This window comes from Falco peregrinus, chromosome 3 (assembly GCF_023634155.1).
Source record: "Falco peregrinus isolate bFalPer1 chromosome 3, bFalPer1.pri, whole genome shotgun sequence".
In the NCBI taxonomy this organism is placed as follows: Eukaryota; Metazoa; Chordata; class Aves; order Falconiformes; family Falconidae; genus Falco; species Falco peregrinus.
In genome coordinates, this window is record NC_073723.1 from 80,952,998 (window position 1) to 80,971,684 (window position 18,687).

Here is an 18,687-nt window from a genome sequence, read left to right on the forward strand (position 1 = left end):
AGTCTTTCCCTGAACAAAAGAAGGACTATTGAGGCTTTTTAGGGATACGTAGTGAAAGGACAAGAGGCAGCCGTCACCAGCTGCTTTTAAAGGAAATAAAAATTGCCTATGAGGAGGAAATTCCTAGAAATGGGAGTGGTTAAGCAATGGAAGAGGTTTCCCAGAGAGGTCAAGGAATCTCCATGCCTGGAGGTTCTCAGAACTCAGCCAGGCAAAGCCTTGGGCAGCCTGGGCTGGCTTTGAAATTAGCGCTGCTTGGAGCAGGAGGTTGGGCTAGGCTTCCAACTTAATCTTTTCTGTGATTTTGGCATACTAAATATTCTGTATCTATCTAATATGTCCCTAATTTAGAAAGAGTACCTTTAGACTGAAATAGGAGACAATTGTTGTTTGGGGACTTCAGTATTTTGCATAAATTCTATTTATTTTTTAGGCTCCGGGACAGCAAAGTCACTTCACATCAACTTTAGGGTCCAGCAGAAACTTAATGTTTATTATTTATTTTAATCTTATGTCAGCAGCCGCTTAGACTGCCACAGCAGCAGTGCTGATAGTAATTATCTTTTAAACTTCCATGCTCTAAATATGCCAGTAGAATTTGAAGGTAAATCCAGTTCCACTCCTAACTTTCGTTTATAAACAAACCGGCTTTGAAAATTGTGCTCATCTAAATCCTTCTGAGGTCAACTTGCTAAGTTTTCAAAAGCCACTTCCTAAGTGCAGAGGGAAGGAAAAAAATAAGGAGTTTTTTTAAACCTATTTGAATGAAATTCTTGTTTTAGCAGGATGTAAATCAGTTATGAGTACAATTTTAAGTACAGCCAGATTTGGAGAGCACCATCAGTTTCTGCTTCCACTGTCAGAACAGCTGCCATCCCACTGAAAGTCTGTTGGGAGCCCTGCAGGTCTTGTGATGAACGGGCTACTTTGAGGACCAAACCAGCCTCCTAAATCCCCAGACATGTCAAAATACAGTTCATGTGAATAATTGATACCAAGCTATACAGAGTTTGAAGTATGTTTCATAAGCTACAAAACTTAAAAGAAAATTTCACATGGATGTTATTAATTCCTCTCTGTCTTATTCTAGTCTGTGTACCAAGATTGAACTCAATTCTAAAAGGAAGATCAAAACAAAGAAATTGGGAAAACATGTCACTACTGTAAAGTAGCAGTGGTTAGCAGCAGTGAATTGGAGTCCTCCTTGAGTCTGAGCTCCACTGAAGCCAGAGATTTTATTTAGTGACTAATTTGGACAAGGCTTGGGAAAAAAAGGTTAATAAGAATAATGGAAATATTTAGCCTGCCATGTTAAATTGTAAAGCTGACTAAAACTTGAGCTTTTCACCCAGTGAAATAAATAATTCCTAGGAATTCATAATGCTGTATACTAAAATCATTTTGTACTCTGTGGGCTGTGAAAAAAAGTGGAAGCAAATTACATTTGGAGCATGAAGGGCTATAAAGTCTGAAGTGATATTTTGCACGTGCACTGTGAAGAACTGCAGTGAAGAGCAGAATCAAGTCCACAGTTCTTAGGTTTGGTCCAGAGGCTTAGCTTGTGCTCCAAGAGATCAAGGGTATTTTGCCATGTTGCTTACTTTGGATAATTGTATGTTTAGTTTTAAGTTAATTTTCCTTAGACTTTCTGGAATTGTTTACTGGGTGACCTGGGTGGTCTATGTGTAGCTGAAACGCCTGATAGCATTGAATATCCCAGCAGGGTCTGCACCTCATCTGCTGCTGAAGTCAAAGAAAGTTGTGAGCATTCAAGGATACGGTCTTGACATGCAATAGGTTTGTCTGTACATAGCGGCATAATAATACAGCTGGGTCAGAAATGGATGTACCGTGGGCTTTGCACACACGGTAATGACAACCATGCAGAACTTAAATCTAATGCAGTTTCCAGAGCACACAAACAGAAATTTTTAAAAGAAGGTCCCTGGAATCCAGGGTTTCCAAGCTGTGATCTTTCCTACATGGTTTGGTTTTGTTTTGAGATTTTTGTTCAAGCAATCTTAATCCAAATACACATGTTAATTAGCATGTAGAATATAAAATCAAATGTCAAAACAGCCTAGTTCTACCCGTGGCTCTGCCTCTAACTTGTTAAACCAACTATGTCTCTCCACCTCTGATACCCCTTCAGCCACTGACTGTTTTTTTATGGTAGAAAACATAACGCAGCTTTGTATCTCACGATACGTTTGTACAGTGCCTGGTGGAGCAGAATCCAGACCTCAGCTGGAGGCGCCAGGGGCTAACCCCATATAAATAATTGACTACATGCAATGTTTGGCTGTGAATGTTTTAATATTAACTGCTGACTCTCAACATTGTACTACATAGTTCTCTTTCTTCATATCCTTCCTTACAGTTGATTTCTTTGTGTTATGTATCTGTTCACCAAATTTTAATATATAGTGTTAAATGAGTAACAAGAAAACCACAGAGAAGCTGAAATGTTGCTTAGGTAGCAGTAAGTACATCTCATGATCTCACTGTGTTGCAACTCTGTCCTCCCATACCCCCTTCTTTCCCATCCCTTGTGTGGTGTCATCACGCAAGCTCCTAGGGGCAAGGATCAGACAATTTTATATGCCTATAAAGCATCATGCACACCTACTGTCTGGAGCTTTATAAATAATTACACATTAAAAATTATGTTAAAATAATATTATGAGGGATGCTAGGTCATGCGCTCAAAGTTAGGTAACATTAATATTAAGGCTGTCTGTGTAACCTTAGATTGCCCCCTTTAACCTTAATCCCCCCCCCCTTTTGTGCACTATGTTAAGGTCTCTAGTTAAAGTGATTATAGTCTGTTTTGTGTTACTTTCTTTCTAACTTGCAGAGCTCAGTTAATAAAGCAGGTATACCACCGTTCACTCTCAGTTCAAATTCTTTTCTGGAGACAGGACTATTTAATTTCCTTTTGCTCTTTTTATCTTGCTCATCACACTAGTATCCGTGTGCCATGCAGCCTTAAATTCATTTCTCTGTACAGTACTCACGTGAGATGAAAAGGTGACATTATCCTATTTTAGAGAAGGAGAGCTGATGCGCAGAGTCAGGGCAGACTAGTGACCAGTTAGACCACACAGGACCCCTTTTTTTCAGAGGACTAAGCATTAAATAGTATTTCATGTATCAAAATGCAGCTCTCCTTCTCATCCAAACTCTGTTCTTGGAACACATTTAACCATTTTGACTGAAATAAAATAATAGTTATGGGCATGATATAAATTGTTGCATTTGGACTGCTACCTACCAAAGATGTGTAACTTCTCAAAGCTATAAGCAATTGAAATCAGGGTTTTAGAAAGAGTCTTAAGAGTGAGTGGTTCCACCAGCCTCTCTCAGACCAGGAAAAAGACTAAAACACAAAACTTCTTTTTAATTCTGAAAAGTTTTTAAATGTATTAAAATATTTTGAAAATAGAAGTATTTTAAATGTAAAGGGAACTTGGCAGTTATAAAGCTAAATAAATGCAGACTTGTCTGAGACAGAAAGATAAAATACCTTCCAAAGGTCTGAAACGGATTTTCTTCTTCCTAGAGTTTCTGTTTCAGTAGCCATGAGAGAGGAATATTTTTTCACGTACAGCTAGTGGAAGAGATAGGGTGGGGGTGGGGGAACCTTTCTCAGATCAGTTCAAGCTGTGGGTCTGGACAGGGATAATCCCATTTCCTCCCTTTCTCTCGGAAGAATTTGTTACCTTTGGCTCTGGTTGGGGTAGTTGAAGCTATTGGAAGCAGAAGAGTCCTCTTCATTATCAGCCTGAGAAATACTTGCTGTTTGCTACAAAACCGTTAGGGTTTTGATGAGTTGGCTTAAAACAAAAGCTTGAAAGGATAGGGGGTGGGTGAACTTGTTCTGCTTAATTTTCAGTGTATGCCAATTCAAATGTTACAAGATTTTGTTTTTCACTTAGGAAGGAGAAGTCACTAGCTGGAGAGAATTCAGCATTGAAGCTGGTCGGAGGAAATAAAAAATGTCATAGTGAGTGGCAGAAGGCAGGCAGGAAGGAAAGAGGAAAACTGTAATGAAAAATAGCAGCGTATGTATGTATTATATATATATCTCTGTGGACAAACATGTTCTATGTAATTACATGTCACTTGTAACTATCTCTGAGAAATATGGGAAAGTGTTATTCTGTTATTTCTCTGTAGGATAGGTTTTATTTTAGCTGTGTAGGCATGTGTTTTACTGTTTTGAAAACAGAAATGTAGTTTTAAGGGGAGGAAGGTAAAGAAAGGGTTAAAGTGACAGGGAGAACTTCAGGGATGAAAAATTACTTAATTAAGACCCAGATGTCTGACAGATTTGCAAGCCTCTGCTTCTTACATAGTTTTGCTAATTTCCTTCCTTATCTCTGGCTTTCCCTTTCCCCTTGTTCCAGAAAACTCTTTAAATTTGGATACTTGCATGCACTTTTTTTGCTGGCAGATCTTCAAGGAGGGAAGATACTAATGATACTATGGTTAAGTAATAGATATTCACAGTTGTTATAGAGCAAGATTCCAGATTAGTCTCTCTGTTAAAGTCATCCACTGGTAAAATTACGTGTCCTTTGGAGCTGTAGAGTATTTTACATGTTAGGAAGCAGTCTGGGTTGCTAAAGGTGTAGTGCTGGCTTCTGGGAGAGAAAGGCTCTGATCCTTGCTCTGTTTCTTATTTTTCTGTGTAAACCAAGAGAAGTTATTTAACCTCATGTGCCATCTTCTAACTTGCACAGGTGATGTGGCTGTATTAAGATTTAAGTCATGCTAGTCCACTTTTCCTGACTATTTCTGGCAATGCTGTCTGCCTGCGGACTTTCCCGTTAAGAAGCTGTTGCCAGAGGCCTGTGCAAGGAGGAGGGAGCGGGGGCATGCTTCCAGCTGTATAGCAGCTACAAGCTGCTGCTTATGCAGCAGGACCCTGGAACCAACATATGTCAAGGGACTCTGGAAGCTTAAATCACCCTGGTATGTAACAAGCTTAGAGATTTCTAGCATTAAAACACAAAATTATACCAAGCAAAAGCATTTTCATTTCCTTTCTGTTTAGATTTTTGACCAGTAACCATGGAGGAGGACTTTAAAAGTATGATAAACCCAGCTGCTGCGGAAAAATTACTTTATTTTCCTCCTCATCTGTATTTACAAGTTCTTGTTTTTAATTGGGTAGTATTATATCTGAAGGCACTACTGGACCTGCATATTCTAGGATTGGAAAATAGTTTAATTCAATCTCTGATGATTGTTACTCAGCACAGATATAAGTGCAGGCTAAAGACCTTTGTAAGTTTGATGCAATCTCACAGGAGCAGAAACAGAACAAAACTAAAAAACTTAGAATGGAAATTATACCTGTACCTTGCTCTCAAAAAGTATGTGCAGGGGTTTTTTTATCACTCATTGAAGAACATAAAAAGCAAGGTTATCTGGCATTCAGCAGAATGTGGCGATGTGCTTTTTCCTTTTCAGAGTTGCCTGCCACTTTCAGAAGTCTTGCGTCAAAGTCAGGTGATAACTTTGCTATCTAACCAGTCCTAAGTTGGTTGCTCGGTCTACAGATTTTGCATTTTAACAGGCTTTGGTCATTCAAACATTAAAACTTTATGCTCAAGATCACAAGAGGTGGAGGAAATGGAAGATACCACTGTTCAGGTCATAGCTTAGGTGACCAGGAGGTCCACCACTTACACTATCTGCTCTTCTGCTGCTGTTATATTCCTTCACTGGAAGGAAACAGAAAATAGAAAAAAGTCATCTAGCCTAAGAAATGCAAATAATAGAAAAGCGATCCTTAAGATTGTGTAAACTATTGTTTTATCTAGAAAACAGTTACCTCCACTTCTGAAGAGTACTTTGCTGCATCAGTCACAAAAACAAATATAAACACCTTGAGTTTACTTAATGCCATTTTTCTAGCTTGGTTGAATAGAAAGTTGTATTTATAAAGCTTCACCCATACTTTCTACAACTTGAAATCGTTCAGCATCAATCTCTTCTTTAACACCCGCCTTGATATGTACCCAGGGTAGAAGCATTTCTCTTCCCAGCATTTGTGTAAGAGAATATTGTGGCTTCATTGTGAAGAGGACAAATTTGGATACATACAGACGGGTTAATGTCATTTCCCAGTATCAGACTGAGAAGACTATCAGAGCTGGGAAAGGAGCCCAGGTGCTCCAAAGCTCAGCCTGTTGTAAGCATATCAGCTTTCCGTGTCAGTCAGTCCCTGCTAGCTGCCTAAGACACGTGTGAGAAGCTGAATGTTCTCTGTGTCCATTGAACTGTGTCTTAGCAGTCACTCCGTCCCTGTGTGTGCTGCTGCACAGTGCGCCTGTCTGGATTTGACTCTGTTATTTGCAATGGCTTTGTCTTCCTTCCCCAGCTAGTAAGAAATTCACAGGAGCCGTGTTCTTAAGTCTTTGGATATAGCAAGTGTAGTGCAAAATGAGTGAGACTTTCGGGTGGCATTCAGTTAACCTGAGAGATGTCTGCTCCCATTTCTTCTTGCCTGCTGCCACTCTGGCAGGATAGGGGTCTCCCCATCTTCCATATTATGTCTACCAGCCCCAAACAGATGTTTTAAATATCCTACAGTATTTCAAATGGCACCAGGTGCCCAAGTTTAGACAACCAATTGTCTTCCTCAGTCCCTTCTTTGCAGTTTACATAGGTCTGTGTTGTATTTAAGCAGTTAAAAGTGGGATTTGTGGTCTTTACCTCTGGTGCCATACATGAGGCTCACCAGAAGTCCTGGGAAGTGCTCAGAGACTCGGCTAAGTTTTATCATGTGCAGACCCCCAGGTGAAGTTGCTCAAACTATAACAAAACGGCAAATCCATTGCCTTAACACTGGTTTGGGTTTCTTTTTTATGCAGCATTTCCTGCTAGGTTTATCAGAGAATTTTCTCTCTTTCTTAGAATGTAAACTTTCCTCCCATGACATTAATTTGATGAAATGCTGCTCTAAGTTTCATTTTGTCTCCAACTGCGCAAATGACTTCTGAGGAGTAATTATGTGTGGTATCCTGAGCTCAGTGGAACACTAAAGGCTGTAGTTTAGCAGTCTCTTTGCTCCATTCTGTGCTCTTGCACAAATCTCTGCTAATCTACATAAGTAATAGGTGTGCAGGCTTCCAGGAACCATGCACGTTTTCCATTTTGAGCTTGGGCTAAATGCTCACCAGTGCTGTATTTTTAGTGCCTCACATTTCACCAGAAAGGCAGCATAAAGGTTATCAAGTTCTTCTCTTAAGTCAAAAAAAGCGTGTGTGAGAAAATACCACTGGTAATGTTTATCCAGAATGTAAAACATGGTATTGGAATATGTCATATTTTTCTTGGATTCTGGCCAAAACAGAGCTGTCAACAAAAGAAAAGTGTATAGGGTTAGAAGGGAGGAAGGCTATGCAAAAGAAATCAGAAGGCCCTTTTGTTTTCCTTTCCCAAATACTGTTGTGAGAAAGAGTCATCTTAGGCATATTTATAAATCATGTGAGCTACTGGAAACTACCAGACCATCGCCTTACAAAACACATATCACATTTTATATTCCTGATACTAAGAATTTTTTTAAAAACCTTGTGATTAATCTATACCTTCTGGCTTGCTTTATAGGTGAGTTTGGAGATGAATTGAACAATAGCTCTTTTAGGAATTTGGAAATGCAAAAGAAAAAGGCTGTTTCTTCTGAAGCTCCCTCTGTAAGAGCAGATAGGAATCCTTTCATTTTCACTGCATTGTTCTCTTTCCTTCAGAAAAATTCTGTGAATTGAATATTCATTATCCTCGTTGTCTAGATAAGGAGATTGAAACAGAGATTGGGAGGCAAATGATGTATAGTCACTGCATAAGTGCACAGAGGATAATGAAAGAGTCCTCTGCTGACTATTGTGCCCATCAAGGAGAAGGTAATTTTGCTGTAAGGAGTCATTGAAAAGTTTGGATAGATTGACGTCAGAAAAGGGCTGGTCAGTGCAGTGAACCTACGCTGTGTATTTGAAGCCCAGAAATCCTTGTTCCAGTCCCAAATATGTTTTCCCAGATAAATTGCCCATAAAATTCTCAAGACGATAGTTCCTGTTATTTCCTGGAGAAAACCCAGCAGGAGAAAACAGAAGAAAACCTTAGTAATACAGATTTTGGCTGTAATGTAGAACAGTCAGGCAATAGACATTAAGATATGATCAGGTACCAAAAAGGTAGTGAGCTGGCACGACCTTCATAGAATTAGGTCTCATTGTCTGATAAATATGGGTTTACACATTTTTCTTCCAATATTTTGGAAACAACTTCTTCACAGTAGCTTAGAGAAAGAATCTCAACATGTGTCAGTGATTTGCTTCCAGCAGTGTACACCTATCCTGCAATACCAGCTTTGTAAAGAAGAAAGCAATATTTGTCTTCTGTGTTGGATAGACCTGTTACTTAGCTGGTGCACAGTTTGATTCTCCCATTGAAAATGCTTTCTGAGTTTGCAAATAAATTGTTCTAAAATGCACTCAGAGGAAAGCCTGTATTTTTTATTAATTTTATAAAACTTTCCACTGCAAAACCAGTATGAAATTCAGTCAGTTCATTCTTTCTGCCACCTTCAGGTTGAGAGTTTTGTTTGCCAGTCTTTTCTCCCAATACAAATGCTGCAGTAGGTTTAAATCTTTTTGTCAGATTGCTCAGATGAGTAATCTCACTGGTGTGTCTTGCAGTGTAGGTGCTGAGCCTGAGCATCATCAGTTCACATTGGCTTCTGGGGATGTTCAGAGGCTGTCAAAGCTCAGGTCAGTGGCAAATGTTGGAAAAAATTGTGTTGCAGTCACAGAGCACTGTGCTCTTCCTCGGTATTTAAAAGAACAATACAGATTCCTGTCTTAGATTCCAGTTTAGGAAACCACTTAGGCACATATATAAGCCTTGCCATCTTGAATGCAGCCTGCCTTGTCTGTTCAGATACACAAGGAATCTGTATATGTGAAAAAAGTTCTGGAAAGCTTCCTTGGGGGTGTCTTTTGCTGTTTTCATTGATCCCACATGCACAGACTCAGCTTTGTAAGTGCAAGGGAGTTTAGGTGCAAGTGGAAGAATCGGGCTCCAAGGCTACTACAAAAGACATAAAGAAAGGAGAGGTGAATGCTACATAAATAAATAATAAAGTAAAATAAAATAAAATACCTGATGCTTCAACATGTGTGTTCAGTTGCTCCTGGTATGAGCAAGGGAAAAATTAAACAATAAAATAGCAAAAAGGAAGCTCATAATTAGATGTTATTTATTTTATGCAGATTATTATCTTAAAGGGCAGCAGAAAAATGGCATTTTTCAGGTAGTGTTTGGTAAAATACCAAAAAAAAAAAATCTGCTTTGCCTGACCAGAGTTAGTTTAAGTGTGGCTACAAGGGAAAGTTGGGATTTTTTTCAATAGGCAAGGGCAAAACTTAGAGAGTCACAGATAACAATATTTAAATTCAGGCAAGGGATGGGTAGCTGGAAAACATGAATTGTCCAATGTGAAGTCCCAGTCTCAGTGATTTAGATAGAAAAGCTCTGGTGGTCAAAATTTTTCTTCCTAAGAAACAGAAGGTCTGTTGTGTAACAGGTTGCCATACATAATTTTTTAATTTTAGTTATTTTTTGTTAGGATTTTTCTTAGTTTCATCTGCGTTTTCTTTTTTCTTTTAATAAGCCAAGACAACACTTGGCACTCATTCTGATTTCAGACTTGTTACAGATATTGTACAACTTCATCAAAAACCATGTAGTTATTTTCTGGCAAAATCAGGCCCCTTGATATGTTTCATTAGAAACAGCTCTGAAGGGATTAGTTTCTCTTTCCTCCTCCCCTCAAGATGCAGAGTGGTTGTCTAACAGTACTTAGCTTTATTTATTTTTCATTACCATGTAATTTATATTTAATTAAGATGCAGATATATCTGCACAGTGTGTGCACAGGATGGCTAGTGGTCTGCTTTAAAATTGTATGGATATGCAAAACCTTTACCTTGGCATATGCTGCCTTTCTGCAGCGCGGTTGAAATGTGTACTTCACAGAGAAGCCAGACTGTTTCTTTGCGACAGGCTTTATTAATCCTAGTCTTTTGATTGCCAGCACACTGAATATGCTCAGGCACTACTGAGATCCTTCCTAGACGTGGATGTGTCAGTATGGTGGTGTGTGTGTCGCTAAGGCTGCATATTTTTCATGCTTCGGGAAGTGAGTTTCAGAACGCCAGTGGAACCAAAGGTGCTGAAATAATAGTGTATTTCAGAGCAGTGGTGCAAAGCAAAAAAAGGGGAAACCTAACCTTTTTCTCCTCTCTCATTTAGCAGGAGAGATGAAGAAATGGCTTTGACTAAGCATGAAAATGAGGATATATTAATTTCTGCAAAACTCCAGCAGACTTTGACTGGCTTGGATGAAGATTTAGAAGGTAAGTAAATACGTTTCCTCTCAAGTACAAAAAAGAGAGGCAGAGCCAGTAGATGCAGTCGAAGAGACATCTGCATATTTTTCACTAAGGTTGCTGGGAACAACTCACAGGTCTGAGGCAGAATGTGGTCTACCCAGTGTCTGCTCTCTATTTACTTCTGGGGCAGCCACTCTTCATAGACTCACACTGAATGTTTTTCAAGCTGCTTATGAGATTGTCATTGTATTTCCATGTCTGCTACCAAAAAGAGATGAACAGCAGTTTATGGACACATTTTATGGGCCAAATTTGGTATAATTTCATTGACTTCAGTGAAGCTAAATCAGTTGTGAATGTAGCTCTGTGTTTAAGGAACAATGTCTCTGTTTTGTATTTTATTGTGACAACGTGGAGAATGGGGGGACATTTTTGTATCCAGTGCCTCCTCTGCATTAGCATGCATATTTTAAAGTTAAGAATTGAAAAACATGAAAAGAAACAGTGGGAAGAGATAAAATGTCATATTGTGCTCCTCTTTTTCCTACTGTGAATAGAAGTATTCCTCTATTAATGGTTTGTCACCAAATGATGTTGAAAACTTAAACTTCCCATCTTTATTTCAGTATTTCTGCAGTGGACTTGATTCTGATTTAATGCCTGTGAGTTCTCTAACACTGCAGTTTCTTAGCTTCTGTGTTGTAACCCTTGATTTATACCAGCAAATTTGAGAGGAGAGTTAAGCTTCTTGCACAATGAGGCTTCTGGAGTGACTGGTAATGAAGGGTGAGAAGAATGGAGAAAAAATGCAAGTACTGTTTCTTTGTTTGCTTGCTCAAGGAAATCCTTCAGCTGGGCTGTTATTACTAACCAGGTCTGGGAAACATAATTTGGAGTTGCTCGCTGTTTCTCAGAAATGTTTCTCCTTTGGAGTCATGTGGTGAAATGTTTATCACTGAGAGAAGTTAGTCAAAGATAAGGTCTGAACAATAGATTAAATTCTGCTTTCAGCTGCATTTGTATGTTTCCCACTGGCTGAAGCAGGAGGACTGCAGGAATATATGGCTGATCCTAATCAGCAACCAGACAATAAAAAAGACCCAGATCTCTCCTTTTTTGTAATACAGGCATAAATATATTCCTGTTGCTTTTAGTGTAACTAAAATACCTGATCCGCTTAAGCTTGTACTGGCTTCTTGTGTAATTTAAAGTCATATTGCCTAAATACTGCCTACATATAATGTTGTATGTGTATTTTGCAGCAGTGGATGGTATAAGTGTCTCTGACTCCAAGCACATCAATGAAGTGTTGAGCCCACATAGAAGAAAAGTTGAGGCTGCCCAAGATCTTACTGTTTCTATTCCAGTAACAGTCATAGATGATGCTCCAGAAGTTAGCACCTCTAACTCCGCTGGAAATCAAGAGACAGAGACAAGGGTTTCACAAAATATCTCGGCTGTTAATACAGGAAACTTTACCAATAAAAACAACAATGCAGGTTCCTTTGATAAGGGACACACAGATGAGGGAGCTGTATGCATATCCAAGGACCTAATACATCAGCAACCATCAGAAAGTGAATTCAGTCACTTGCCTGTGGAACAGAGGAGAGATATATTTGAATCTCTCACATCCTCCTTCGAAAAAAGAAGTGAAAAGAACTTAAGACTGGACCCCCCCAACAAACATGGTGGGAAGTCTGAGGACTGTAAATCTAAGCTGACTCCGTCTCACTCCAAGGCCACTGCTGAAATCAGTACAGCAAAAGAGAAGATAAATTCATTTAATGAATGTAGTAATAGGGAAAGAGTTCTGAAAAAAAGTAGATCAGAATTAGAAATCAAATGGCCACCAGCAAAAAAAGTTGAAGTAGAAGAAGTCACATCAACACCCACATGGTATCATCGTGCCCAGAATTCAGGAACAAACTATGAACCTAAAATGGGTTTGACAACCTTTAAAGTTGTCCCTCCCAAACCTGAAGTAAAACATTTTGATAGAGGAGTTTCGCTTTCCGCTGGTGCCATTAAGATAGATGAACTGGGCAACCTTATAGGCGCAAATGCCGGTGCCTGTAAGCACATACCGGGTACCTCTACTGACGAAAGTGAGGAAATTCATCTTGGGAAAGTGAAGGCATTCTGGAGGTCAAGTTCTATGGAAAAGCAAAGTGATGACTTGGCTGAGCATCTTCCTAAAAAGTCAGCAGTCACCGCAAACTCTAAGCCCTTTACTATGAAACACGAACACAAACCTGTCTGTCTTGCAGCTCCAAAACCTGTAGCACCACAAACTGTTAATACCCAGGTAGCTGAAAGACAGTCTGAGAATGAAAGGACCAAACCACCTCTTCCAGTTACACAGTCTCAGGTAACACCATTAGTGACCACAACCATTAATAAGGACAGGCTGGAGCTTCCATTTGTAAAGCCACATAGGAGAACTTCAAGTCAGTATGTTGCCTCTGCTATTGCAAGACACATCAACATAACTACTTTTAAATCTGACCCTGTGGAATATCATGAGAAAGACGAAAATAAGCAAGGGGCAGGAGAGGTTAAAACTGAAGGAGAAGTTTCACCAAAAAGGTGTATTATTGTGGCTAAATACAGCCCCGTGGGAACAGAATCAGCAGAATCAGGAGAAACACTTTCAAGTATTTTTACTTGCAGTCAAAAAGCATCCCACAGGTTTACACCTGCTGATAATTCTGGCATGGAAAACAAAGTAGTTAACATCAGGGCACCAAATCAGGCAACTCCTCTGAGTTGGTATAAAAAGAATGCCAGTGGCCCACTTACTAAATCCTCTTCAAAGGATAACAACAGTGCAGAAGATGATCATGGTTTAAACAGCAAGCAAAGTATAGCAGAGAAAAAGACACATCTTTTGTTTGACCAGAAATGTGAGACTCTGACAAATACTTATGCAGCCTCATCTCTCAAGTCTCCTGATCTCCAAGGAGTCCCATCCTCTTTCAGCTCACCTTTGCGAGTCACTAAATGGCCTCCTGCTAACAGTGTACAAGTCAGTTCACGTAAAGCTTCACCTGAGCTGAACGGTGCAGCAGCAAACGCCGAGTCAGAACAGGAGGAGAAACCTGATGATTCGGATATTAATGCTAGCGGTGAACTGGACATTAATGTTCAGACCAATATCTTCGGACCAAAGAAGAAGTTCAAACCTGTCATCCAAAAACCAATTCCAAAAGACACGTCACTGCACAGTGCCCTAATGGAAGCCATTCAGACAGGAGGGGGGAAAGAAAAACTGAGAAAGGTAAAGTGGAGACTTTTTTTTTTAGCCTGTTCAGACTGCAGAGCCCTGTATTCACCCCGTCAGACACCAGAGGTTTTATAACTGGTAGAGTTGCTGATGAGCTCGAGTACACAAGGCATTTGAAAAATTTATATTGGCAAAATACAGACCAAGCCACTGCTTATTCTGCACGTCCCTTATATTACGCAATGCCATTGCTGCTCCACTAGCTAGAGGAGGCAGAGGGTTCAGAGATACAGCATAAATGAAACGTAACTGAGGCTAGCCTAAGAGCCAAACCTGCATGGCAATGTGTTATGTCAGAACAGGAACACACAGCGTAGAGAAAACACCTGCAATGAAAGAAAAAAACATTACTAGGTGATACTGGTTTGCCACTGACTTCATGCTCAGGAGATATGAGACTGCATCTGGAAGTACGCATATCCTCACCGTTCAGTAAGGGTTATAAAAGGCCAAAAGAAGACAGACTGACTAGTCTCCATAGCTTGCATTCTGGTACAAGCGCCAAAAATATTTTTAATAGTGTTTCCAAACTACCTTTAAGTAAATGCCTAATAACAGTGTGAGGTTTATTCTTTTTGTATTCTAGGTTTCAAACAGTGCACTAAATGGCAATCACAGGAAACCCTCATATACTGAGCCGGAGAATGAGCGCGCAGCTCTACTAGCAGCGATTAGAGGCCACAGTGGCATCTCAAAGCTGAAAAAGGTAAGAAATAAAGATGGTAAGTGATCTTTCAAGTGCAGTCTGTTACTGCTGGGTGTTTTGAACGAACCCAGAAATGTCACAAACTAAACTTTGTGCTGCAAAGAGAAAAGTTGATGGGGAACTAACATGACACAAGACCAGATCTGACTTACACAGATAGCATGGCGGGTCTGGTCCTATCATCTGCTATAAAATTTAACTTTCAAATGGTGTGCTTTTAACTGAGAAAGAAGCAGGTAGAAATCCAAATTAATTACAGGGAGTATACATAAAAGACATCCAATATTCATAGTTTTCACATTTAGGTGGGGGGTTTTGCACTTTAGAAGTTTGCAGTTAGATTGATGTATTTACATTACCTGCTATATGCATCCAATCCCAGTTATCTGAAAAGAAACTCTAGGGCTTCTTCATGCATGCTGTTCATCTGTTAACATGAGCTGGTGCATGCAAGTTGTATGCAAGTAATTGATGTTGATGGAACATCAACTTTCACCACAGCAGGATGATTCCTTCTGTCTGAAAGATTTACCTAATTATTAAAGCATCTCTTACTCCTAGTAGCCAAAACCTGCATTGTTCTAGCCTTAATTTTCACTCAGTTCACTGCGTCAGCCAAGGATGTGTATTCGGCAAGGAGGTTTCGATTTCCCTCATGCAATGACTCAGTCCATTAGCACACATCAAGATAGCTGGCAATAGATAGAAAGAATCTCTTGCTTGTGTTAGGGAATTACTTTGTTTCTCAAATCAAATATCTTACTGCCCTTGCTGCAGGTAGGGTACCACTTCCTCTGAGCCTGAGAGCGGGACATACTAGGCAGCAGCCTTCTTGACATGCTTAACTGCATTCTGCGTTTATTTGGAATTAATGTGAATTTGTGTGGAAGAGGCTCTGACAGTGAAGTGGTGGTGTATTATCACAGAGACTTTTTGGAATACTCTGCTCCAGCAGAGAAGCTTTTGCCATCATTTTAAAGGAAGTTGCCTGGAAACCGAACACTTCTTTATCACACCACATCACCTGTGCTAGTTAAAGCATTATGTTTGTATGTGTACAGGGCAAGATACAGATACCCTGTGATGAAAGGGCTGTACCTTTCATGTTGTCTCAAGTGTTCAAATTTTATCTGACATGTCATTCCCATATGTCGTGTTTGTGTGTGCAATGAAGAAATAGAATATAGGAGCTCTCTGAATGTAGATTATTTGATGGAGATGAATCCTTCCATTTTTCACTAGAGAAGTTTTGTGCCTCAGTTTCTCTGAGAAAGGAATGCTAATGCATCTGCTTGAAAACCTCACATTTGGCACATGATATTGAATTGCCTAATAATCACCAAATCGTTGTAATTACTAACAATTTATCATGATTACTACCAGTGATGTTGTTAACAGCAAAAATATTTGTTGAGACAGTTGACAGAAAAGCTGGCTTAGTCTGAAAGATTGCCTCCTCCCCCTGCATTCATTTAAAGTAGGATGATTTTCCAAGCTGGCAATTCGGGAAGAAATTTTAGTTTCAGAAATTCCACAGAAACACGCTTGGAAGAGTAATCAAATTCTTTTGTTCTCAGTGCTTTCACTTAGTTCTCTCTGGTCCTATTTTACTTTATGGTTTTTTAGTATGGCTGGAAACTTCAGGTTTGACAGCATTTTTTTCAATGAAGCCATGTCTGAGAGCTCAGTTCTAGAAGAACCTCCCTGTCATCTGAGATTATTTCTGTGCAGCCAGACTGCAAAAAGTAATGAGATTCTTGGGTGGCTATTGCAGCTTTAAAATCTTCCCGATTCCCAAACCCATGTGGTTGTTTCCAAATGAATACCAAGTCCAGCTTTCTCTTTTACCTTACACGCCAAGAAGACTTACAGGATGCTGGAGCTCACAGTAAATAAAGATTGAGTTTCTGAGACAGAGTCAATGCCAAACCCTTGATGCTGGTAATCAGCCCAACTGAGTGATGTGATTGAGTAGTAACAGATGTTCAACCCTATGAGCAAACAAAAGTTCTATGTGGTTTACATCATTCAAGCAAAGTGAAATTGGGGTACTGAAAGTGCGTCAAATATCATATAATTACAGTTCAGTCATGCTTAATGTTAATCATCTCCTTTCAACTGCATCATGAGCAGATCTCTTCACTGGCCTCCAAAGAGCTGCAGAGTCTTAGGAACGCAGAACTGTCCTTGCAGAAGGCAGAAGACCCTCAGGAAGAGCAGCTTTGTATTCCACCAGCCCCTGCCCTGCCACCACCACCACCTCCCACTCAGCTGGCAGCTGCAGCTCCTAAATCCTCTGCCACAGCTACAGGTAACCCCGGGGAGGCCAGGCAAGCCCTAATGGAAGCCATTCGCTCTGGTGCTGGAGCAGCAAAGTTAAGAAAGGTAAATGTACTTTTATATTTTATTGTGGATGAAGCAACCTATGCTTGCTGTGCTTCGAGAGCCATTTATAAACTGTTCTAGCCACACATTTCTTTCTTCCATCAGAGGAAGGTACATGCACTGTTCTCTCTGACTGAATCAAAGATCAGGAGTGTATTTCAAACCTTTGAACAGCTACTAAAACATACTATTAAGACTAAAACATGCCTGTGCATAGATGCAACTGTATGAATAGTCAATACTTTTTAAAGACAACATCAAGAGTGTGAACATCATTTCAGAAAGCATTTTCATGCCATTTTCATTCTTGTGAATCTGAGATAATACTGAGTGTCCTTTAGACAAGGTGAATCTAAGAAAGATCAGTTATGAGACCCTGAAGCAAATTAGAACTAAGTGTTCTCTCCTAATTTCAGTACCGTGTCCTAGACTTTGATTCCCAACACTTACACCTTGGTCGCACATGCCGAGAACTCTCGGTAAAATTGTGGTGTTGTTTTAATGTGTACCTGAGCTTCATTTATTGGATGATGGATGTTTCACTGCTGCTGTCAGTCAGCTCCCATATGGTTAAATGCTCAGTTCCCCAGGTGTGATTTTTGGAGTAAATTCACTTACCTCTTTGATCGAACGTCTTCCTAACCTCAAGTTACACTGCATTTTCTTGGTAAAGGGAAGCAAATCAATTGGCCTTTGTGGAATCATCCCAATACTGAGCTGCAGTATCCAAGAATCGGCTTTGATCTGAGGACTGCAGGGTGTGTACAAAAGCAGATGCAGTTTTCCCAACACATGACTTAGCTGATGCCAACCATAAATGTGTAAAAAGTTTTAACCTTTTTTACTTCTCCTCTTTAAAATAATTTAAAAATGCAATCAAATTTTAATGTTAAAAAGTAGCCAAAAAAATCTTGTTTCTGGTAAACCAGAAATTCCACAGAATCGCACAGATTCAAACGAATCAGTGTTTCAGGGAACTTTACATTAGCATGCAAACAGAAATGTGGATTTGCAGTTACTTGTCATGTTAAAAATTACATCTATACTACACGTACTGTTATGGGGAGTGGCTGAAGTCACTTGGTTTGTTCAGCTTAGAGAAGGCTAAGGGGTGATCTCATCACAGTCTACAACTTCCTGAAGGAGGGCAGTGGAGGGGGAGATGCTGATCTCTTTACTCTGCTGACCAGTGATAGGAGACAAGAAAATGAAATGAAGCTGCATCAGGGAAGTTCAGATCGGAGATCAGGAAAAAGTTGTTCACTGAGAGGGTGGTTGGTCACAGGAGCAGGCTCCCCAAGCAAGTGGTCATGGCACCAAGCTTGTTGGAGTTCAGCAAGCATCCAGACAACACTCATAGTCATATGGTTTAGTTTTAGATCGTCCTGCAAGGAGCAGAGAGTTGGACTCAATGATTCTTACAGGTCCCCTACAACTCGAGATATTCTATGATTCTAAGACTACAGATTATGAAGAAATAATACTCCAGATCAGGCCTTCCCCCACTTTGCCAATTTACAGAATAAACAGGATTTGGGCATTCAAGAATAATTACTGCAGTTGTTTTCTAGATGTTTCCAAATTCCTTGTTCTTCCAAATACATTCCTCTTGCAAAAGTCTCTGAGGGGACCCATAGCTCTACTCATTAAAACAGTTCTTTATCATATCCTTGGGTATTTGTTTCAAAACAGTTGGATAGCAAGTGCAGGCAGTGAAAGTAAACTGGATATACTGTGCCTGTCTTCTTCCATTTTCAAGACAGTAATTTTTGGTAGGTTTGACTTTGAAATGACGGAGGAGTACGTCCCTTATTATATAGGTCTTTCATGGAAATAAAGGCAGTAGTGTTTTGTCCAAGACAGCATGATTTTTCTCACTACTGTGCTGTTCTTTCAGATACTGG

General features: G+C 39.8%; 1 protein-coding gene across 10 annotated transcripts in view; it reads left to right on the plus strand.

Annotated features, from left to right (window-relative positions):
- COBL (cordon-bleu WH2 repeat protein) overlaps positions 1–18,687 on the plus strand; it is a 208,781-nt gene that overhangs the window by 185,277 nt on the left and 4,817 nt on the right. For 9 of the 10 annotated variants that reach the window (XM_055799625.1, XM_055799624.1, XM_055799621.1 and 6 more), the window contains 4 exons: positions 10,327–10,430; positions 11,669–13,686; positions 14,279–14,398; positions 16,532–16,783. In XM_055799625.1, the coding sequence (XP_055655600.1) occupies positions 10,327–10,430; positions 11,669–13,686; positions 14,279–14,398; positions 16,532–16,783 (2,494 nt within the window). The remainder of the gene's footprint in view (positions 1–10,326; positions 10,431–11,668; positions 13,687–14,278; positions 14,399–16,531; positions 16,784–18,687) is intronic. The other variant, XM_055799623.1, reaches the window with a different exon arrangement.